Consider the following 24,207-nt stretch of genomic DNA (forward strand, 5'->3'; position numbering starts at 1 on the left):
ACAGGCATATAGTACTCGACGAGTTCTACACATTGAACGCTTCAGATTATCAAAACGGGACCCGTGATGGCCCCCACAAGCCGAACAACAACCATCTAAAATTACGAGTCCAGATCCCCTCCTTGAGCCCCCTCCTTAATTCCCTCCTTGCAGGGGCCTTCGGGTCTACTTTGAGGCCCAGTTTTGATAATCCGAACCGTTCATATTTTTAGATTTATTCAGTATATTATACCTGTAAAAAATCAAGTTGATCGGATATCAGAAAGTATGCGTTCAGAAAATTGGGACTACAAACTATTTTTTAATAAACAATTTTCCGAACACATACTTTATGATATTCGATCAATTTGATTTTTTACAGGTATGATATACTGAATAAATCTAAAAATATTAACGGTTCGGATTATCAAAACTGGGACTCAAAGTGGACCCGAAGGCCCCTGCAAGGAGGGAATTAAGGAGGGGACTCAAGGGGAGGATCCCAATTCCTAAAATTACACCCAATCATTTCATTATTGTCAACAAACGCAGCATAGCAGCTGCACATAGATGATATCAAAGTTGTACTTTTGTTTAGAAAATTGATTTTTTAATTTTTTTTTGTGAATAATGATAGCTTTTTAATTTTTGAATAACTTTTTGAGTTTTTGTCTTTTTTAGGCTATACCAAACCAGCCCTTAGTAATATTTTTATTTGTGATTTAAATTGGAATAGTTTTTACCTAATTTACTCAATATTGATTTTATTAAGTAGTTTGGATAAGATTACATTTATTGTTCATAGTATATAATACATTTATAAGAATAATTAAATACAGATTCTCACAAAAATAGTTAAATAGTTAAAAAGTGGAACTAAAAAAGCTCATCCCAAAAGAGGGCTAAATAATTTCAGAAACCATTTAAACTTCACTAGAGAGGGACCTTTATTTTAAAAGGCAAATTACACTTTATCCCCTTAATTATTATCGTTTTTCATTTTACCCTCTTAAACTAAAAATTAATACAATGTACCTTCTTCATTTTTTGAAAGTTTTAATCTAATTCTTATGTTTCAATTTTGTTAACAAAATAGATAGAAAATATAGATATAATGTGCACTTTAAAAATTTGTTTTAAATATAACATGTGCACAATACATACACATTTTTGGCCTTTTATGTTAACAAAATTGAGACATAAAAGTTTAATTGAGAATTTTTAAAAGATGAAAAAAAGTATATTATATTAATTTTTAGTTTGAAACAGTAAAATAAAAAATTAGTTGAGAGGATAAAGTATAATTTGTCTTATTTTTTAAATTCATTGAAATTATATTTGATTGTGAGGTGTGGTACCATTGGGAGGGTGAGGCAACAACAGGGTTTTGTTTTTGCTGCCTTTCTTTTCTTTCTTTCTCTCCTTGTTTGAGTTTCCCAGGAAAAGAGGTCAGTGAACATGGACTACACCTGTCACCACCACCGCTGCATTGGTAAAAATGCTTACTCGTTATTTTATTCCATTTTTTATCTCTTTGTTTTTCTTTTCATTTCTTCAAATCTTTTTCCTTCGTCTCTTGCAATTCTTACCTGATAAAAACATGGTTTGGAATGAGAGTGAGAGAGTGAGAGTGAGAGTGAGTTGAGAGCTTTTTTAAACGTTCTTCTGTAAGCTAGAGAGAACGACTTGTAAGCAGAGAGAATTTCCTTTGTATATGTATATTTCATATAGAAGCTTGGGAAATAAAAAAACCCTAATTCTGTGTTTGGTAGAGGGATTTGAGGAGGATTTGAAATATGAATAAAACATACTTATATTTGACCTAGTTTTACATGCCTTTTCCTTTTCTAAATCTCCCAACCAAACACAGTGTAAGTCTGTGTTTGGTTGGAGATTTGGAAAGAAATTTAAAAAGATTAGGGATTTGGGAAAGGATTTGAAAAGGAAAAGGGAAAATGTATGTGAAACTAGATAAAATGTAGTATATTTTATTCACATTTTACCTGTCGTTTCCTTTTCCCTTCCCAAGTCTCTCAACCAAACACAGCGTAAAGAAAGGGTTGCAAAAGCAGAAACGGTATGAAATGAAAGCTAGTTAGGGTTATATATGTGTATTTCTATATATATATATATATGTATATGTATATGTATATGTATCTGTATATGCCTCTGTATGTATGTATAAAGAGAGCTTTTAAATAATAAGAAAACCACTTTGGTATTATTTGGGTTTGAAGTTTTGAATGTTTTATATCTTTTACTTTATTATAATGCTAATGTTGCTTTCTGAAGTTCATGTGAACCAATTACTAATTCGGAGTGTTTCAAGTATATCCTTTTCAATTGATATTATGCCTAATCCAATTATTTTTTCTTGTGACATAGCAAATTTTAGGTAAGATTTTTGCTAATTTTAATTTTGAAAATTTTCTTTCTGCACAATTTAATGTGAGTGATGCTGTTAATAATATTCTATAAGCAATGCATGTATTTGGAAATGAATCTAGACCAAATTTTTGTTAATTTTTTCTATATAAACTTTAGGAGATTAACAAGTGCCTCAAAATCATTAATTTTAACTACTAACTTGAACAAAATGACTAAATTAAAATTAAATTTGATGTGTTGAAACCAAATTGGTCAACTTAAATAATAAGAATCAAAGTGAAATTTAGATCAAACTATGAAAATTAAAAGTGTAATTTACCCATACTTTATTGTCCCATGTCATCCAACCGTCTGCACAAACACATTGCAGGCCTATTATAGCAGCAATTCATCTAGATTACATACAAAAATGGGGCCCCTTATCAAATCGGGGCCTTAGGCCACTCACTAACTTGCCTAGCGAGTGAGTCTGTTTGTTGTTAGTCTATTTAATTATTTATGTTTCTGTTGCTTAAATAATTGTAGGCACTTACAAATTTTGGTGTTGTACAGGGTCTCACTCAAATATTCCAATTCAAAGTATTGATAATTCTTTGCGGGTCGGTGCTCCAAGGATGCCTCCGCTAACAGAATCATATGGAACTGATGCTGTGGTTGTGAGGTCTAGAATTCAGTGTATCGAGAAAGAGGCATACACTGCTGTCTTGAGGGCTTTCATGGCTCAATCTGATGTTCTTTCTTGGGTATGCTTTTTTAACATTGATCTGCTTGTTTTGCATTCAAACTTTTTAATAGTATTACTTTTAGCTCTTCAACTGTATGGTTATTTTGTCTCTTACGTGTGAACATAACCTTTTATGGATGCTAACAGAATTGCCAAAGTAATAGTTGCACATTATTACAGGGCAAAGAGGGGCTGATTACTGAGCTGCGTAGAGAGCTAAATGTTACAGATCAGGAACACCGAAAGCTCCTCACTGAGATTCAGTCAGATGAGTTTGCCAGAATGATAAGGTGGTCATAGTTCTATTTTTATAGACAAAGTTATATATAGTCATTATTTGCAATAGGGGTGTTCATGGGTTTGTTCGGCTCGGGTTCACTCTTAATCCGTCAATTGAACTGACACGATCAGGTTGGGAAATCACTCAACTGTTGCCAACTGGTCATCATCGAAATCAACCTAGAACAAGCACGCGGTTTAGCAGTCAGATCGGTTAATTTTAAAGATTTGCTAGAGAAAAACAGTGGAAGAAAAATATGGGGGAAATGAAATTCAAAATTCACAATAACTTAAACTCATACATATCTGAGAGAGAGAGAGAGAGAAGGAAATAAAATGGGAAAAGGGAAAGGAAAGAGGGGATACCATGTCACCAAATGCCACAACCCTCTCTATTGCTCATTGCCGCCAGCACTGCCCTCACTATCTCTCCCATCGCTAGCGCTCATCATCGACACGTTGTCGATAACCGCCATCGGTAAGGAGAAGGGAGAGAGAGAGAGAGACGCAAAGATAAGAAATTTTGAAGGGAAATAGAGGATAGGCCAAGAGTGAATACAGAAGTCTCCTAGTCTTTTGTTAATTTTTTATTTATGAGAGAGAGTTTATGGGAAACAGATAGATACACATTATTTTGATGAGAGAGAGAGAGAGAGAGAGAGAGAGAGAGAGTATGGGAAATAGATACAAAGATGAAAGACAAGAAATTTCGAAAAGAGAGATAAGCCCAAGAGTAAATACAGAGAAGTCTCTTAGTCTTCTGTTAATTTTTTATTTATGAGAGTGATTTTATGGGAAATAGATAGATGCACATTATTTTTATGAGAGAGATAGAGAGAGTGTGTGTTTATGAGAAACAGATACACAGCTTTTATGTCAATTACATGGAGTCAAATTAATGCCTTTCCAAAAACCAAAAATGAGTCCGACCAGAAGATTTAAATGTATATTTGCCTTTCCGAGAGTCAAAAACGTATGACAGCACGAGATTTAAATATATAACTAATATTTTTTTAGATCAGATCAGGTTGGTTGAATATAAAAACCAGTTACCCACCACTGACTGCAGAACCGCCAAATCTCACAGAACAAAACCACAGCCGACACCTGTCTGTTTGAAACCATCTGTACTTTTACTGGTCGGTTTGGGCTGGACGGTTTTGGTGGGTTCGCAGATACCATGAACAGACCTAATTTGCAATATTCATTTGCATATTGAATTATATAATTGTATATATATATATTTTTTTGATTAGCAACAGAAAAGAGAAATTTTATTGTATAATTGTATTGTTCACCTGCATTTGTGTGTTTGTGTTTGTTTAACTGATTATTTAGTTATTATGACTGAACACATGGACGATTTATTACTTGCAATAGGGAATGGCGAAAAAGCACCTGCCATGCCCAAGAATTGTCTTCCAGTAGAATGGATGCTCCTGGCTTTGTTCCTAGTTCTATGAGCAATGCTTCTCACAAAATATCGATGACTTCCCATCCTGATGTTTCAATGTTACAGAGATATGTGTCTCATAGTCAACCTACTTCAGCTGCTAATCCTTCTTCATTTCCAGTAAGTAGAGAGAGCAGAAGCTCAAGATGGAATGCAATATGCATCTGTTTACTTAAATTTTCTTGGTCAAATTTACTATATATACAAGGTACACTGGCTAGATTAGCTTAACATTCCAAAATATGAGCATATAGCACAGCATTTAGTGGAAACTTTTTAATAGATTTGTGGCACACAATATATGTATAGGATCCTGGATGGTAGGCAAGTATGAAGTAATACTATTAAAAATTAGTCAGTTTTCCATATCGTCTTAAATTTAAAAATAAAAGAAGAAGAAGAAGAAGTGGAGCTCCCCATTACCATAACAAACGACAATGGGGTGTGTATGCTTTACAAACGAGTAAATAGTGGAGTGGGGTGGGGTGGGAGTTACGAACTTCTTGAATTTGCTGTTAAATTGTGCATAGATCTAGTTTCTCTGAAAAAGCATGGTGTTAGTTTAAGCGGAATAAAATTTCCTTTTGTCAATTATATCATTCCCTTTTCAAATATTGCTCCTATCAGTTGCTAGTGACATATAGCTTTTGAATTGAAAAATAAAAAAGATATCATAATGTGAAGCGTTCTAGTGCGTTGTAGATTCTTATCCAACCAAAATATGAAGCATAAGATGTGTTGTCTATTCCCAAGAAGAACCTATTTATGAGATGATGTAAGCAAATGTTGTTTCTTTCACAAATATTTCATTTGTTTTTTATAAGATGATGTAAGCAAAAAAAAAAAGGGGCCATGTGTCTAGATTTAGGTTTACGTTTCATGGAATTATAGCATCTGAACTAATTCTTATTGCTGGATACATGGGAACAAATCATTGACCCTACAGTTAACGTCTCATCTTGGTGTTGCAGTATGATGATATTTTTATTTTATTTTTTCATGATAAGTTTCATATGATGATATGACTTGTGATCATAGCATAGGAAGATGTTTAAAACTTGCTATATGGGTCTTTTATTTAGGGCACCATCATAGCACAATGAACTTAACTACCGTTCAAGACAGGACTATACGTGCTTGTAGACATTTTACACATTTAGACTGATAACCATATGTTCCTAGAGTCCTAGACATAAACAAGAGATGGATTTTCCCTAGTGATAAGTGCCAACCTTGAATATTGATTTCTCTAGTGATGAAGAGCATCATCCAAGGTTATGCCAATTTTAACGTTGTAAAAAGCAAGTCCCCAAGAATACATGGTAGAGTAACCATTATGTATCCTTATATTGATATAGTAAATTATATTTTCTTCTAGGTAGAATATTGGCTGTCAAGTTCAAGAATGTGGGTGTGTCTCTTAGGACGACTACTATATGCAAATATTGCCAAAGGTTAGGATTGTATCAAGTCCACACCTAGCAATCTGCCTCAGTGGACCATTTGCTAATGTATTGATTTTATTTGAGACATTTGTTTTTGCAAAATTACTAAAATATTGAATAGTTTTTATTCTTTTCCCAGTCAAAATGCTGTGAGTGTATAATATGGCCTTAGGCCATGTTTGTTTGTCGAACTAGATCAAAGAGGATTACATGCCCTGTAATTATTAGCTCGGATAGCCAATGACATCCAAATGCCAAATGACATGGATGGCCAAAATGCTGGTCAAACATGGTTGGCCAAAATGCTGTTTCATTTACCCAAAAAATTCATCAATTATTTAAGAAAAAAATTTTAGAACAAAAATTTCATGGGTTTCATGTACAAAATTCATTTAAAAAAGGGTTCACCCATTGAATTTATTACAAAAGAAAAAATAATTCATTTGTATAATTTATTGAAGTTGGTCAGAGAACATTGGTTGACCAAGAACGATAGTTGGCCTTGCAAAATAATGCCAATTCTTTAATACCCGAATAGGTCAAACATGGCTTTTGAGGGAATGAAATAATTTGAATAAAAAAATTAAATTGTTAAATATTCCTAAATAAGCCCAAATGGCTTGATATTATGTGGGAGATGGTCCATTGATTGCAAATCATTTACACTTGCACCCATCTTCATAAATGCCAAGTATTCTAGTTTAGTCTTCTCTCTCTTTCTTTCTTCTTCTTCTTCTTCTTCTTCTTCTTCTTCTTTGGTGTGTGTGTGTGGATAGTGTCCTTGCATGGTCTATAATCTGGCTTGAACATGAATTTTCATCCTTTAATGATCAATAGCTTACCTTTGATAATAGGTTAAATCTAATTTATTTTTATTTTTCTTTAAAAGAAAAAAAGAACCAAAATCTACCTGTTGATTGTGCTACTTAGTAGGGAAATGGTCAAAGACTCATTATTGAAGGCTCCGTTTTCTATCATGGTTTTTATGTTATACATGTGAGATGGCCTATAATTTAATGTATGAAGTAGTAAACTTTGTATTATCAATGGAGACCCAAGTTTTGTTTGTAAAATCAGCATTTTAAATTTGGAATATTGACTAGGAATGGTGATTTCCACGGACAAGAGATTCTTTTTTTTTTTTTTTTTGGGTGAATTCGGACACGGACAAGAGATTCAATTTTGGATCTTAAGAATATTAGATTTGTATTAAAGAGAAAAGGGTTGTTACTTTTGATCTTATCTTTTTTGGTATTCTAACCACAATACTAGTCCATTTACACCATTGAATTTTATTTGGGGCTGATAAATTTTATTACTAAAACCTATGAGTTGAGTTAGACTTGGTGTTTGGTAAAACTGAAGACTAAAGACTGAAAATTAAGTTTTAAAAATTGAATGTTGAATTTTTTAAGTTGAAAAGTTGTTTGATAAAAATTTAACTGCTGAACTAAAAATAAGTTGTTTGTATGTATGATATCAAATTTAAAATTTGTTATTTTCAAATTCTATATTTCAATTTTTATATTGTGATGGCGGTAGTGGTGGTGGTGGTGGTGGTGGTGGTGTTGGTGTTGGTGTTGGTGTTGTGGTATGATGGTGGTGGTAGCGGTAGTGGTAGTGTTAATGGTGGTGGCAGTGGTGGTACCAATAGCGATGGTGTGGTGGTAGTGGTGGTAGTTATGGCGGCGGTGACATGGCGGCGGCGGCGGCGGTGGTAATAGTAGCGGTGATGGTGGTAGTGGCTGTGGCATAGTGGTGGTAGCAGTAGTGAAGGTGATGGTGATGGTGGTGGTGGTAGTGAGTTTATAATAGTGTATATTGATACTTATGTTTAGTATATATAAATTTGGTTAGAATTAAGTAAGTTTCATATGATTTAAATTTTTTTTAATTTTAGTTTACATTTTGATAGGCACTTAAATTTTAAGTAATATCAATTATGGTTATCAAACAAGTTTGATTGATTATCACTTAATACATTCAATTTTAAGTGCTAAAATAGGTTATCAAACACCCCCGTAGTATGGTGTCTGGTGCAATATTGATAGTTTATTGGTTCTTGCGATTTGTTCCTTTATTTTTATTTTTTAAAATTAACTTGGTTTAATTTATTATTATTCTTTTACTATTTGTTGTATTGAAATTTATATTGCGTGCTAAGGTTGTGTTTTGTTGTAAGATCAAGGGACATGACAAACATGATCTTATATTTTCCACATTTCCATTTTAAACTTAGGTGGTTCTCTAAGGTTGTGTTTGGATTATGGATTTGTGAAAGAATGTAGAAAGGGAAAGGAAAAGGAAAAAGTGAGGGAAATGTGAATGAAATAGAAGTTAATTTTTTATTTTAGTTTTTTGTAGAAATTTAATGTATAAAGAGAAATGATTGTATTATTGATTGTTGTATGTTATTAATTACAAATGGTGAGGGGCTCCTTATATAGGAGATGTAGTGGAGTAGGTGGTAGTGGTAGGTGTGTAGTAGGTGGTGGTAGGTGTAGTAGGTGGAGTAGGTGATAGTAGGTTTTAACAGCCCCCCGCAAACTCAAGGGGGATAGGAACTAACCAACTTGAGTTTGGAGAGAGTAACAAAACAAGAAAATAATCTAAAAAATAAAAAATGGATAGGAGACACTGTATGGTCGGGTCAGACCGTTGTAGAAGACTGTATGGTTATGGCAGACTGATGTAGAAGACACTGGCTCGTGTTGGACCGATGTAGAAGACTGTTAAAATTCAATGGATAAAATTGATTGTGTTATTGATTGATATCTGATTGATTGTTTGATTCTGTTACACTTGATTGATTATATAGATGTATGTTAGGTGGTGGTAGGTGAGGAGTAGGTGAGTGTGTGGTAGGTGATGGTAAGTGTGTGGTAGGTGATGGTAAATTCTAACAGCCCCCCGCAAACTCAAGGAGGATAGAAACTAACCAACTTGAGTTTGAAGAGAGGAACAAAACAAGAAAATACATAAAAATAAACAAGAAAATACATAAAAATAAAAAAGGATAGGAGACACTGTATGGTCGTGTCAGACCATTGGTGAAGACACTGAATGGTGGTGTCATAACGGTGTAGAGGACACTGGATGGCGGTGTCAGACCGATGTAGAAGACAGTTTATGGGGTCATGTCGGACCGTTGTAGAAGACAGTTTATGGGGTCATGTCGGACCGTTGTAGAAGACAATGCTGTGACAGTTGTTGTGACAGTTTACGGAGTCTTGCTGGACCCTTGTAGAAACTAACCGGAATCAATGTCGGGACAGTTTACAGAGTCTTGTCGGACCCATAAAGGAGCTAACCGGAATCAATGTCGGACAGTTTACAGAGTCTTGCTGGTCTGTGGTCTGTGTGGAGGATGGGTCTGGAAAAACTTGGTTGATACTTGGAGAGCTGCTGCAAGCAGACTAGGTTGAGGTCCGGCGGGCGGCTAAGGTGAGGTTGCCGCCCGCCGGGGAAGCGAAAAATACTAGATTCTTAAACCTGCTCTGATACCATGTTAAAATTCAATGGATAAAATTGATTGTGTTATTGATTGATATCTGATTGATTGTTTGATTCTGTTACACTTGATTGATTATATAGATGTATGTTAGGTGGTGGTAGGTGAGGAGTAGGTGAGTGTGTGGTAGGTGATGGTAAATTCTAACAAAGACAGTTTATGGGGTCATGTCGGACCGTTGTAGCAGACAATGTTGTGACAGTTGTTGTGACAATTTACGGAGTCTTGCTGGACCCTTGTAGAAACTAATCGGAATCAATGTCGGGACAGTTTACAGAGTCTTGTCGGACCCATGAAGGAGCTAACCGGAATCAATGTCGGGACAGTTTACTGAGTCTTGTCGGACCCATGAAGGAGCTAACCGGAATCAATGTCGGGACAGTTTACAGAGTCTTGTCGGACCCCTTAAAAAGTCGCACCCTCAAAAGGTGTGCCCAATCTATCAAAAGGCGTGCCATCAAAAGGCGTGCCCAATCTATAAAAAGGCGTGTCATCAAAAGGCGTGCCATCAAAAGGCGCGCCCATGTTGTCGTCTAGCGCCGAGCGGCGCATGATGCGCGTGTCTGCCTCTTCATCATGGTCTTTATAAACCGAAGCGGAGGCTGAGGCTGAGGCTTGGAAGCATAACAAACCAGTTGAAACCTCTTCGTTCTCTGAGAGCTTGTCGCTAAGAGCTGCAAATCTTGAAACACTCTGTAAACACTCTGTAACCAACCCTTCTCTGAAACACTCAGCAACCCATAACATGGCCTCGTCTTCCCGTTTAGCTACCCAGAATATGGCCTCTTCGTCCCGTGGTCTGCTCACTCTCTTTCCCGACCTCAACGAGTCAACAAGAGAGATAACTGGTGCGGTGGCCAGTGAACCTCAACCAAGCGCCTCTGGTTTTGCTCCGTTGAACTTTCCGATGCGGTCGGTGGAGCAAAAAATGGCGGTGCAAACTGATATTGAGGCCAATCAGTATACTTTGAAGTCATGTGTGGAGACCATGACGGCGGTCACAAACCTGTCGCACCGGCTGCAAAGTAGGACAAATGAGGTGCAGCAGTTAAACGCCCAGCTGGCTCTGCTCCAACGCATGTATAAGGATGCGCGAGTAGAGATAAGTCTGCTAAAGGCGGAAAATAAGGAGCTGAAGCGGAAGGCCACCGTTATGTTCCGATTTGGAGGTCCGCCATATGCTGCAGTGGAGGAACAGGGAGTAGTGATCGTGCCCAGTGGAGTGGGAAACACGGAGGCAACACCGTCAAGGGCCTCCCAAGACGGAGGCAAGAAGAAGAGACCGACGGCAGAGTAGAGAAGAAAAATCCCGCCTGTGGATGTGGTTGTTTTGGTATGGGTTGTTGGTTGGTTTTTTTTTTTATTTTTTATTTTTTATTTTTTTATTTTTGGTGTAAAATGGTGATCGGGGTGAGCCTCGACATGAATAAAATGAGTTTGGTGTGCAGGTCGTCTGCTTCGTCTGTTTTTTTTTTTTTTTTTCAAAGAAATAATAATGAAAAAAAGATTAAAAATAAAGTGAAAGAAAAATAAATAAAAAAAGATAAAGAAACAATAAGAATATATGTGAAATCAAAACGAGAGAGTGAGGGAAAAAGAGAGTGGTTCACGTGGGTTTCTTGGTCCACAGTTTTGTGAAAACCTGCAATGGGTGTTTTTTTTTTTTTTTTTTTTTTTAATAATAATAATAAGAATATATTAATGGCGAAAGCATGTGCCCGGTGGGTGGGAAAGTGAAAAAATGAGAGAGAGAAAGTGGGGTACATGATGATGAGGATGATAATAATAAGAAAACGAATAAAAAAAAAAAGGAAAAGGAAAGTTACCACCATGTATTTGCTCGAGATTGTTTTTTGTTTTTGTTTGAAAACAGTAGTTATTTATTTACTTTATTTTATTTTATTTTAAGGATTGTGTCTCTGAGAAGGACTTCTCCAGAAGCCAGTAGCATAAAACCTATCCCACATCTCCTTCTCCAACTTAAGCACATCCTTAACAGTCTGCAACGATTTCACCTGCTGATCCGCCGCCGGCAACATATCAACGGCGATGGGATGTATTTGCAGTTCCGTATCATCACACCCATTGCAGGAAGCGCGATACCATTGTCGGCGAGGTTGTCGCTCCCGCCTTGGTCGTGATCGATCAGGACGACAACGTCGGTGACCTTGATCCTGGCGGCGCGGAGAGGAGCAGCGGTTTCGAGGACGGAGGCGCCGCTGGTGACGAGATCTTCAACAACGAGGCAGATCTGGCCGGGGGAGAAGGAGCCTTCGATGGCGTTTGGAAGTGCCGTAGTCTTGGATTTCTTTGCGGCGCATGAGCATGGGGATTTTGGAGGAGGTGGAGATGGATGTAGATTGGGGAGGAGATGCTGGATTTCAGTTTGAAGTTGCCGAACTTCACGGCGGAGATGTCGTGGAGGTGCAGAATCAGTGACTCCATTGTGGGTGATGATGCCATTTCGCTCTCTTTTTCTGTCTCTATAAAACTGTGAGTTGTGTGATAGGAGCTGCTGCTGTGTGTAAATGTAGCTGCCATGGCCATGAGGGAGAGGGATCATGTCTGATGCAGAGGATCAAAGCCGTTCAGATCGTGACGATCATGACGAGAGTTGCTATGATGTTGTTGGTATGGATCATTTCCTGTGAGCCTCTTGCTGGAGTTGATGGAGGTTCCAATTGGTTGAGATCCGGCGGGCGGTCAAGGCAAGGTTACCGCCCGCTGGAAGGCGGAGAACACCGAGAACACCAAGATCTTTAACCTTGCTCTGATACCATGTAGAAATTTAATGTATAAAGAGAAATGATTGTATTATTGATTGTTGTATGTTATTAATTACAAATGGTGAGGGGCTCCTTATATAGGAGATGTAGTGGAGTAGGTGGTAGTAGGTGGTAGTGGTAGGTGTGTAGTAGGTGGTAGTAGGTGGTGGTAGGTATAGTAGGTGATGGTAGGTTTTAACATTTTTTTTTTTTCCAATTCTCTTGTTTTGTCCTTTCACTATCTAAATCTATGATCCAAACACAGTTAAGGAGCCTTGTCTGTTGCTAGACTAAAGGCTTACTTTGTGCTTGGGGGTAGATACTTTAGATGGCAGGTCTCAATCTCCTAATTTAGGGTTAAATGAGGAAGACATTCACATCTTCATAGAGTCAAGTTGAAGCTTGATGACTGGGATCAAAACTTCATTTCAGTGTGTTGGTTCATTCAGCTAGGAAATGGAAATATTTTGGAAACACATCGCAAAAGGCTACAAGTTTGGAAATGCATGGAAATGTTTGCAAATAAAATCAAAATTGATAGAAATGTTATATAATTAGACCACTAAACATGCTACACGACCCTTTTCACATGAATTGCTCAAGCGTATAATCTGGAAGTAAATGTCAATGTGGACCACAAATCATTAACTTAATGTTGTCAAACAAAAGTGATGTAGTAGAATAAATGTGTGATTAGATGACCTATCCAGTTGTAGTTTAGTTGTAGTCTTTAAATAGGTGATTTAATAATTGTACTTAGTTTTTTATGAAAGAATATACATTATGATTGGATGGTTTTACTCCTAATTGGGGCATTTGTCTTCTGTCTCTCTCTCTCTCTCTCTCAATTTGATCATTGATTTGCATTTGTATTGCATTAGTTGGTATCAGAGCCTCAGTTCAGATTCTTTGTTCCTATTCATGTGATGATTGCATGAATTGAGTTCACTCAGTTCGTAGCTTAAACCTGGTTGGTAATTTGCAGCAACACAAGCCCTAATTTTCCTTACGTCTGTGTCGATCAAATACCCCGAATTTGATTCAAGACTTGTTGCGATTGTGACTCTAGTCTGAGATTGACTTAGATTCAGTGCCTCAGATACTTCGCAGAGCTTAATAGATCTCTTGTTGACTTCGATTCCATTGCCAGCTTTTGTGAATCGACATCGTGATCTGATTTCGACCTAGGTTTAGTTTTGCTATTTCGATTTTGTGAATCTAATTCGTGACCTGAGAATACCAGCTCTAGAAGCATCGTGACTCTAGATTGACCTTGATCTAACGCCATAGTTGAGTTGCGACCTCGATTCGATAGTTTCTTTGTCAAGATCCAAACTTGAATTGACATCCAGGTTGAAGACCCAAACTCGATCTGAGACCAAGTTGAAGATTTGAACTCAATCTGAAGATCCTAGGTGAGATCTGAAACTCGATTTGAAATCCAAACTGCAATTCGAAACCCTAGTTACAGTCGCGATTCTGGTTCTTTAGATTTCACTTCGATTTCTCAACGTGTTTGTGAATTGTCTTCTACTATTGGACTCGGTTTCGCGATTTGGTTTTGTGATATGGATTCAACTTCATAGATTGAGCTTTGACCTAGATCTGTTCTTGGATTCTTGGTATTGTGAGCTGTTAGTGCCTGTCTTTGATTGAGGACTGGGTTTGCCAACATTTCGATATTGTGCGAGATTTAATTTTGCTGTTATTTCTTGAGTCTGTTAATTCGAATATTCTGTTGGTTGGACTGCTCTGCTTCGTACTGCATTGAAGGTGCTTTTGTCACACTATTCTGAAGTCTTGTTGAATGCATTGTGTTAGTGTACTGTGAATCAGTTTGCTGCAGATTGGCCTATAACCTTGTCTCTGAGACAGATCTTTCGCTGCGAATTTAGGTGAAGAACAGAGATGAATCTCTCAATTGGAAGGAGCAATGATGCTAATTCAAATCAAACTCATAATCAAAGAGATGAGTTGAAACAAAGGAGTGGATGACTTGTTGCATTACAAGCCGACATTGAAATCTTTGAAAGCTTCAAAGAGTTTATTTGAAGCTTATCTTTGGTACACCTTTCATGCCTCTTTAGGAAGTTGTTTTGAGTCATGTGGGGTTGCTTGTTGTGATGCTCAATTAGCCATTGTGTTCGAAGGAAGAAAGGAAGAAAGGAGTGAGTCCAGCTCGTGATCAGTTTCTCTCAAGTCATTCTTGTCTAGTGGGTTTAAAGTCAATCCTGTCAATTTGTTACATCCTTCAGCCTTGTTTTTGGAAGATATCATTTGCCAGCCTAGTGGTCTCGTTTCAACAGGAAGAGTACTCTTGTGCACCATTCTGCAAGTCAGAGGTGAAAAGGCATGGGACAATGAGAGTCTATCCAAGCTTTAGCAAGAGGGTATGGACATGACTGGAGTTGTCAGTTGCACCTATGGTTGTTTAACCAAGGAAGCAGGTCGATGTATTCATAGACGAATGAATTGTGAGGACCATGTTTGTGTTGAGCAAGGAAATGCAGCACCTCTTCCTTACCTATGACTACAAAAGTGATGTTACATTGAGTTCACATAGTGGCTTCTTAAACTTGAGGTCAAGTTTCTTCAAGAGGGGGAGTACTGATGTAGTAGAATAAATATCTTAAGTGTTTGATTAGGTGGCCTATTAGTTGTAGTTTAGTTGTAGACTTGTAGTCTATAAATAGGTGATTTAATACTATTGTACTTAGCTTTTGAGTAAAGAATATACATTGTGATTGGAGTAGAGGTTGGTTTCTCTCTCTAGCCCTTAATAGGGGAGTGGTTATTGGGTGCTCCTGGAGCATGGCCATGTGGTGCTCCAAGGTGTCGTGATTGCTGGAGAAGGTAGGGCCTATGATTTTGTGTCGAGTGATTGAGGAACATAGGGGGCATAGTGTATGATGATTAGTAAAAGAGTATGAACACGTGGCGCTCCAGGAGCATTGAATAAGTTTTCCTAATTGGGGCATTTGTCTTCTCTCTCTCAATTTGAGAATTGCTTTGCTTTTGGATTCCATTTTAAGTGTATATTATTCTAAATGTGCATTAGATTCTGTTAGATTACCATTAGCTCCAAAAGCTTAAGTTGTTATAGTCAAGGGCCCAACAATGCATATCAAACTCTCCAGCACCGTTTCTCATGTGCAAGTCTGTCTTGCACATGGAGATGCAATCATCCAAACATAGAGAGAAACATAATGGAAATGGGGACAAATATAGACAAAGAAACTTGAATCCAAGACCTCACTTAGCCTGAGCTTTGTTACCATATTAGATAGCTACTAGTTCCAAATGCTTGAGTTGTTAGGAAAAGGGTCAAATAATGCATATCAAACTCTCCAACAAGCTCCAACCAAATAAGGTTTACAAAGTTATCCACAAAAAGAAAAAAGGATAGTAGAAATAACTTTTGTTAAGGTAATCTTGATAGATTTCGAAACAACTCACTATTGGGTGTGTTTCAATTGTTTTTGATGCAACCAAGTTGATGCAAGATTGAAATTATAATTTTCAATTGAGCCATCAAAATCATTTTCTAATTATGTTATTATACTTCTTTGTTTTTTTTTGTATTTTTAGGGTTTTGGGGGTGAATCTTGTGGCTTCTGCTGGTATAATAATATTGGGTAGGGCTAGCCTTGTATAGTAATTACTTGTTCGGGATTATAAGGCCTAAAAAATGGCCTGCTGTGGAAAAAGGAATAACTCTGAAGACGTATAAAAGTTGAATAGTTGTAGGGGCCATGCGATCTCTCTTTCTCTCTCTCCCCTCTTCTCTTTCTCTCCTCTCTATCTTTCCGTCTATCCTTCTCCTTATTTATTTATTGATTTATTTTAATCTTCATTTCTTTTCTTTTTTTTGAATTCTCTTTCTTTTCCTATGTTCTTCTCTTTCTCTCATTGCCTCTATCTCTTTCTCATGAAACAAATCAACATATTAATTTGCCCTTCTAGTTTTTTAGGACAATCTGAAGAAGTTCTTGCTACATCAGTTTTGATGTTTTGTGGAAACCCTGAAATTTTGGTTTTGTGTTGGTTGCCTAAGAAATGGAAACTGTGGGCCATTTTTTTATGAAAATAAATTTGTTACTTTAGCATGACTTGGTTTCTAATTGTTGGTGAATTGCACTCTTTGCTAGTGGGGTGCACTTCTTTATTTTTTGAATGAAACTGAAAACAGGCAGATCTTTTGGACCTGTGCTGTAGTGCCACCTAGTCAATTGTATTTCAATAACACTAAGAATTTCATGTAGTCCTTTTAGTTTTTCTAATTGCTTCACTAGGGTTTGGAACGTAAATGAGTATATTTGTGTCATCTATGTATTTGTAATATTTATGTTTTTATACAGTGCTGAAAGTTTATCGAATTTATCCAGGCACAGTACAGGAATGGTCAAAGTATTGGAGGATTGCTTACTTACTCCACCGGCAATGCAGGGCAGCCGATGAAAGCAGTTGTTCCTGATGTTATGGCCCCATCTGCAAGCAAAAATAGAGGGCCAGTGAAACCTCAATCAAAGATGGGCTTTTATGTTGCTGATGTTGACAATCTCCAAAAAACATCTGATATAATTAAGATCCGTGCAACAAATAAGCTTCTGCATAAGGTGCAGCAAGATAAGCTCACAACTAAAAAAATGATTTTTTGCATTGGCAACATGTCGTCAAAAAAAGTATTTGCAACAACATGCCAATTGCAAATGGGGGGTAAAAAATGCTGGGATGGCAAAAACATTTTGCGATGACAAAGTTGCCGTTGCCATTTTTTGTGATGGCAAATGCTAGTTTTAGCCACAACAAAATGCTGTTGCAAAAGATATTGAAAGAAACAATTTTGTTTGGGGTGTGTTGGGTTAATTTGCCATCGCAAATAATACTTTTTTCATCGGCGATGTTGATGTAGGATTTTTTATTTATTTATTTATTTTATTTTTTAAATCTAGTTATTTGCAATAACTAATATTGGAATGTAACCCACCCAAAAAAATATTGGAATGTAGAGGTTATGACTTGGCGCAATGGCAATGCTCTTTTTCCCTAGTGTTGTGGCGTGGGTTCGAGTCATGGGGTCAGCCTCTTTGTGAAGTGGAGAGAAGGCTGCCTTCATCATCTCTTACACTGCTGTAGAAGTGGGAGCTCATCTCTTACACTGCTGTAGAAGTGGGAACCTTGTGCACTGACCACAACCTTTAGGCAATGTTTGATACACACTAGATTTTCTGGCACTGTTTGGGATTGGTAATACTGTGGGATTGAAGTCAGGATTGGTAAATATGTACGATAGGGGATAAGATTATATATACCATGGGAGTACTCGTACATTGATTAGGATAGGATATAACATGGGGTAAGAGGAGGATTATTTTTTACCATTGAATGGGGTGATTAGTAATACGATGGTACTACCAATCTCACTCTTTTTTCCCCCCAATCAAATGCATTATTAGGGGACAACAAAAAACATGCAGGGCCCACATGGGCCTGTGGTATTATCAATCCCAATCGTGCCTCCAAGCCCTCCTCCAAACTGCTTATTAAATAGGGCCTTGGGGTTTCAATCGCATGTACTATACCTATTTAATGGATTTTACCTAAAGTTTTCTAAGTTATGGTGATCCAAGGAAGAATCTTGATATTTCAATTCAACTAGGTTTTTGGTTTATAAAACAAGTGTAGATTCTCATGAGTTTCATCTTTATTAGTTTTTTAATCCCTATTGCAGGTTGAGAGTATGATCTGTGGAAGGGAAGTCAATCCTGACCCTGTTCAAGTGGAGAAGGCGAAGGCAATCCTCATGGTACTTGCTGCTCCCACTTCCGTAGCATTGCTTATACTACGTTGTTCTTGGCAAAGTTACAACAGTTCATGTCTGGATTGTCATATATTAATGGTAGAACTGCTTTGTGAACTTCTAATCTACTAGGAGCACGAGGTAGCAATCCTTGAAGTGCTTGCAAAACTTGCTGATGTGTCAGATGGGGGTGAGTCGAGTCAATTATTTGTATCAATCTTGCTTCCTTTTTGACTTGTTTATCAATGCAACATGTGGACTCTTATTTGCAATCTCTCAGATGATTCTCCCAAACAATTTCAATATCATGAGGAGCTCCAGAGAATTGGAAGAGGGATGGCAACACAAAAGGACTTGTATGTATGGTCAGGTTGATAACAGACTGAGACTCCATTGATGGGTTCAGATGTAGATATATATATATATATATATATATATATATGGGTAGCACATTACCGCTGTACAGGCTCTCAGCATATCAGCACCTTGTTTTAGGCATTAGTTTGTGATAGTATACTGGTTGTTGTAGGATGGTCACATTTGGGCTCAAACCTTCTGCTGAGTACCTACCCTAACACAGGTGATTACTAGAATTCCCTCAATCACACACAGTTGAAGTGTCAATTCAGTGCAGAGAACAATATGGCAATAGAAAGGCTGCTGTGTTATGGTCATAGTATCTGTGTTGTTCTTGGTTGTGGCTAGTGTGGGCATATCGAAATAATGTACTGTGTTTGTAGCTAATAGCAAGCATATTTACATGATTCATGCGTGACCTCCTTAACTTCATATAATTCGTATATCACTTTACAACACATTTGCACCATTGAGGAACTTTTTTATGTCATGTCCTGGGAATATACCTTTGCTATGAGTCTGTTAGTTGAATCCATTGATTCAAACGTTAGAACAAAACATTAGAAACATCAAGTGGTTCAGTCAGTTTTGTCCCTCAGTCGAATCAGTTCAGTTCTGTTTTATTTTTCTAGTAGTTTATATATATATATATATATATTTTTTTTTTTTGCAGTTTAGTTTCTGATTTTGTAAAACTTAAACCGCAACAGATTGAATCAAATTGGATGCTTTTGAATAACAGTTGTCCATCCTTAAGGTTAATACCCAGTCATTTGCACGCATGTATGCCCTCTCAATCGTACCTCAGTTCTTATCTCATTGTCTCTATCAGAGACTAGGGTTGAAAACGATACCTCCTCCACCTCTCACCAATCTCCATGAATGTATTAAGTGATATTAATTGTGGTTCTCACTCTCCTTCTCTATCTACTATTAACATCTTTAATCTCAATCTCCATCCATCTCTATCTTAGATTTCAATCCATTATTGGGGATTAATCTTCTCTGTAAAATAAACTGATGTATTATTGATTGATTGTATGTTTATTGATGTGTGTTGTGTATTGATTTGTATGTTACAAGCTATTATATAGGAGAGGTGTGAGGTAAGTGAGTGGTGGTAGTGGATGGTAGTGGAGGTGGTGGGTGGTAGTGGAGATGGTAAGTGTGTTAGGTTTAGTGGGGTGGATGTAGTGGGTTAGGTTAGTGGGTTAGGTTTAGTGTACATTAACAGCCCCCCTCAAACTCAAGGAGGATAGGAACTAACCAACTTGAGTTTGAAGAGAGTAACAAAACAGAAAAGTAAACTGATAAATAAAAAACAAAACAGGATAGGAGACACGGTATGGTCGTGTCGGACCGTTGTAGCAGACAGTTTACGGGGTCATGTCAGACCGTTGTAGAAGACACTGTGTGGTCGTGTCAGACCGATGTAGAAGACAGTTTATGGGGTCATGTCGGACCGTTAGAGCAGGACAGTTTACGGGGTCATGTCGGACCGATGTAGAAGACAGTTTACGGGGTCATGTCGGACCGTTGTAGCAGACACTGTGTGGTTGTGTCAGACCGTTGTAGCAGACAGTTTATGGGGTCATGTCGGACCGTTGTAGCAGGACAGTTTACGGGGTCATGTCGGACCGTTGTAGAAGACAGTTTATGGGGTCATGTCGGACCGTTGTAGCAGGACAGTTTACGGGGTCATGTCGGACCGTTGTAGAAGACAGTTTACGGGGTCATGTCGGACCGATGTAGCAGGACAGTTTACGGGGTCATGTTGGACCGATGTAGAAGACAGTTTACGGGGTCATGTCGGACCGTTGTAGAAGCTGACCGGAATCATTGTCGGGACAGTTTATGGGGTCATGTCGGACCGATGTAGCAGAGGTTGTGGTGGTGCACCAAGGGGGCGACTTAGGGAGTGCGCCATGAGCGACTTATACATGATACTGTGTATAACCCCCCCTCAAACTCAAATAGGTGTGAAGATAGAAACCTATTTGAGGTTGAAACAAAGGGATTGATAAAGCTGGCTGGTGTAGAAGACACTGTATGAGTGTGTATATAGGCTGCCCAAAAGATATACATGGATGTAGATATCGAGCCCTCAAAAGTCGTGCCCTCAAAAGGTGTGTCATCAAAAGGCGTGTCATCAAAAGACGTGCCCGAGTCATGAAAAGGTGTGCCATGAAAAGGCGTGCCAGGTTGTCGGTGTCAAAAGGCGCGCGATGCGCGTGGCTGTCTCTGTGTCATGGTCGTTATAAACCGAAGCGGAGGAGCAGGGAGTAGTGATCATGCCTAGTGGAGTGGGAAACACGGAGGCAACACCGGCAAGGGCCGCCCAGGACGAAGGCAAGAAGAAAAGACCGGCGGCAGAGTAGAGAAAAATCCCACTGTGGGTGTGGTTGTTGTGTTTGTGGTTTTTTTTTTTTTTTTTTTTTTGTTTATGTAAAATTGTGATCAGGGTTGATCGTTGAGATAAATAAAAGATGGCTTGGTGTGCAGTTCGTCTGCTTCGGTTTGTTTTTTGTTTTTTTTTTTTTTTGTTGGTTGTTGGGTTGGTGAGAAAATATATATAGTATTGGTGGAATGAGGAGTGCCTACGGTGAAAAATAAAATAATAAAAGATATGTATAATAAAAGAAGATATAAGTGGAGGAGGCGACAGAAGTGGGCTAGTGGATAGAAAAGGGACCAGAGAGAGAGAGGGAGTGGATGAGTGTGTGAGTGAGTGTGTGAGTGTGTCTGCTATGTATAATAAAATAATAAAAGATTGTCAATCCCGTGGGTGTGTGAGTGTATCGGCTGTGAGTGCCATGTGCGTTTTTTTTGTTTTTTTTTGTTTTTTTTTTTTGTTTTTTTTTATTTTGTATATTTTATTAGAGTAATAAAATAGGAAATAGTCAGGGATTTGGGTGTAGGGTGGCCCATGGATTTGGTAAAATCAGCACATGGTTGTGGAGATAAAATAAAATAAAAAAAAAGGAAGGTTGGGTGTTGCAAAAAGAAAGAGGCATTTGTTGGAAGCCTGCTACCCAAGAGCGAGGATCCAGAAATGAACCAGAGCCTAGAAAAAGAACTCCCTACTGCTGATACGGGAGATCAAACAGAAGAGGAAAAAGAAGAGGAAGAGCAAGAGGGTGCAGCCATTGAGCATCTAAGCGTTTCCCGACGAGCTCCGTGGATAAAACGAGAGCGCAGGTTCCAATGGTGGAACGGCCAAAGCCGCTAACAAATCTGAGGGCTGAGTAGATCCAGATGTTGGTGGAGAAGAACACTGTGGAGAGGCCAGCAAGTGACATGAGGAGGTAGAATAGGAGTAGCATGTTCTTGCGACCGAGTGGTGAGGAGTCTGCTAGTGTGGGCAATCCATGAAGAATGATGACGCCGGCAGCCCTATTATTATCGAACCGGCGCACTCCAATGACCACTCTAAGATTATGGAGGTCTCGATAGGCATATCCCAAGCCCATGAATTCCTCGGAAGTTGGCAGATCATCATCATCGTGTCACCATCACCAGTAGCAGTAGTAAGGTGCCATGCTGGTTGGGCATCCGTGAACACACTGACGAAGGTTTGTTGTGCGTCAAAGACCCAAGCAACTGACACGAGGGCAGCCTGAAAGAACTGAGCCGACATCACAGAGGTGCCCGACTTCAATACAATGTATGAGCTGTATGACCCATCAACGGTGATGTTCTTTGTCAGGAACAAACACATAATGATTGATCTTGGCACCGGAAACAACAACAAGATCAAGATCAAGATCAAGAAGAATAATTTGTGGCAGCTGAGGGAAGGTATGTGTAGAGAATTCTGGCGGATTAGGTTGAGGTCCGGCGGACGGCCAAGGTGAGGTTGCCGTCCGCCGGTGAAGCGAAAATCCTAGGTTCTAAACCTGCTCTGATACCATGTAAAATAAACTGATGTATTATTGATTGATTGTATGTTTATTGATGTGTGTTGTGTATTGATTTGTATGTTACAAGCTATTATATAGGAGAGGTGTGAGGTAAGTGAGTGGTGGTAGTGGATGGTAGTGGAGGTGGTGGGTGGTAGTGGAGATGGTAAGTGTGTTAGGTTTAGTGGGGTGGATGTAGTGGGTTAGGTTAGTGGGTTAGGTTTAGTGTACATTAACATTCTCCATCAAGATCTCACATCTTCATCTCATATCTCACTTTGACTGCTCGACGTCTCTGACTCACTCGATATCTCGGACTTACTCGACATCTCTCCTTCGTCTTAAGGTAATTTCAAAATCCCTTTATTTTTTAATTTTAATTTTTTAAAATCTCTACTTGAAAACCTAATTTTTCTATTTTTTTTAAATCCCTAATTCCAAACTTGTAATCTCTAAATAGCAATGGCTACGTTTTTTAATATATTTAAATTGCAAAGATTGTGCGCTATTGACTATGTGTATGTATATATCATGCAACCATGACAGACCTAGATATCCATGACCTCTTTAACCATTGCTTTTCTGTTTGGTTTTGATTGTTCAAAAACAATTTTTTGAGTTTTTAATCTGTATTTTTTATTTTATTTTATTGATTGTTGTTAACATTTTAATCATTTTTAATTTTTTTTTTTTACATCCACTTAATCTATATACATTTAGAAAATATTAAAATATTAAATTATGTAAAAATCCTTAGAAAAATTCATTTGATGCAAAATATATATATATATATATATATATAAAATAGTACAGATGGGGAGGTCGACCGACCAGTTAGACCAAAATTGCCTTTTAGCCTTTTGTTTGATGGATTTTGATCCTAGAATACTGCGAACATGTTCTAAGATCCTATGAGACGCAAAAACATTAATAAACTACAAGTGACAAGTGTGGTATCGACAAATATTGAATTTATTATTATTTTTATGTTTAGAATTACCATAAGGGAAACAAACTTAAGAATGTTAAGAAATAGAGTTTAGTAGAGTTGTTCATGGGTCGGTTCAAACTAGGTATGTTCAAACTAGGTTTGGCATATACCGTCACCCGAACTGATCAACCTAGGTAGAACATGAAAGAACCCGACTTCAATTGGCTAGGTGCTCGAAACCAAACGTGTTCAGGTTGAATAGTTTCGGTTGAAATGTCAAAACTGACCAATCTCCATCACAGTGTAGATCATAACCCCAAAAAATTAAAGAGGAAAGGGAAAAGAGAGACCAAATTTAAGAGAGAAGGGCTTTGGGTGTGAGGTGAGGGGAGAGGAAATTGTGATGTGTGTGTGTGTGTGTGTGAGAGTGTGTGAGAGAGAGAGAGAGAGAGAGAGAGAGAGAGAGAAACGGTGGCAAAGTGATCTCTAATGGCGAAGGCAAAGGTGAGAATGAATCTGCAACAGATATTAGTGTCAGTGGTGAGGCGGTGACGAAAAGGAATAGCAGTGGCCAAGCCTTAGTCGAACAAGGTTTTTGTGATTCTTTAAAAACTAATATTTAGCAATTAAATGAAAATAGGGTAAATTACAACTATTCCCCCTAATGTTGTGTTTG

The 24,207-nt window shown here is 37.9% G+C and overlaps 1 protein-coding gene across 1 annotated transcript; it reads left to right on the plus strand.

The window, feature by feature from the left end:
• Window positions 1-459: 459 nt before the first annotated feature.
• Window positions 460-19,112, plus strand: LOC114317368 (protein EMSY-LIKE 3). The gene is made up of 8 exons (XM_028264069.2): window positions 460-1,471; window positions 2,920-3,110; window positions 3,272-3,381; window positions 4,751-4,943; window positions 16,930-17,160; window positions 18,276-18,350; window positions 18,477-18,534; window positions 18,625-19,112. Exons 1-8 carry the CDS (start codon window positions 1,438-1,440, stop codon window positions 18,717-18,719), a joined length of 987 nt encoding a protein of 328 aa, XP_028119870.2. The 5' UTR covers window positions 460-1,437; the 3' UTR covers window positions 18,720-19,112.
• The last annotated feature ends 5,095 nt before the right edge of the window (window positions 19,113-24,207 follow it).

This window comes from Camellia sinensis, chromosome 10, assembly GCF_055761805.1.
Source record: "Camellia sinensis isolate YWXY chromosome 10, ASM5576180v1, whole genome shotgun sequence".
In the NCBI taxonomy this organism is placed as follows: Eukaryota; Viridiplantae; Streptophyta; class Magnoliopsida; order Ericales; family Theaceae; genus Camellia; species Camellia sinensis.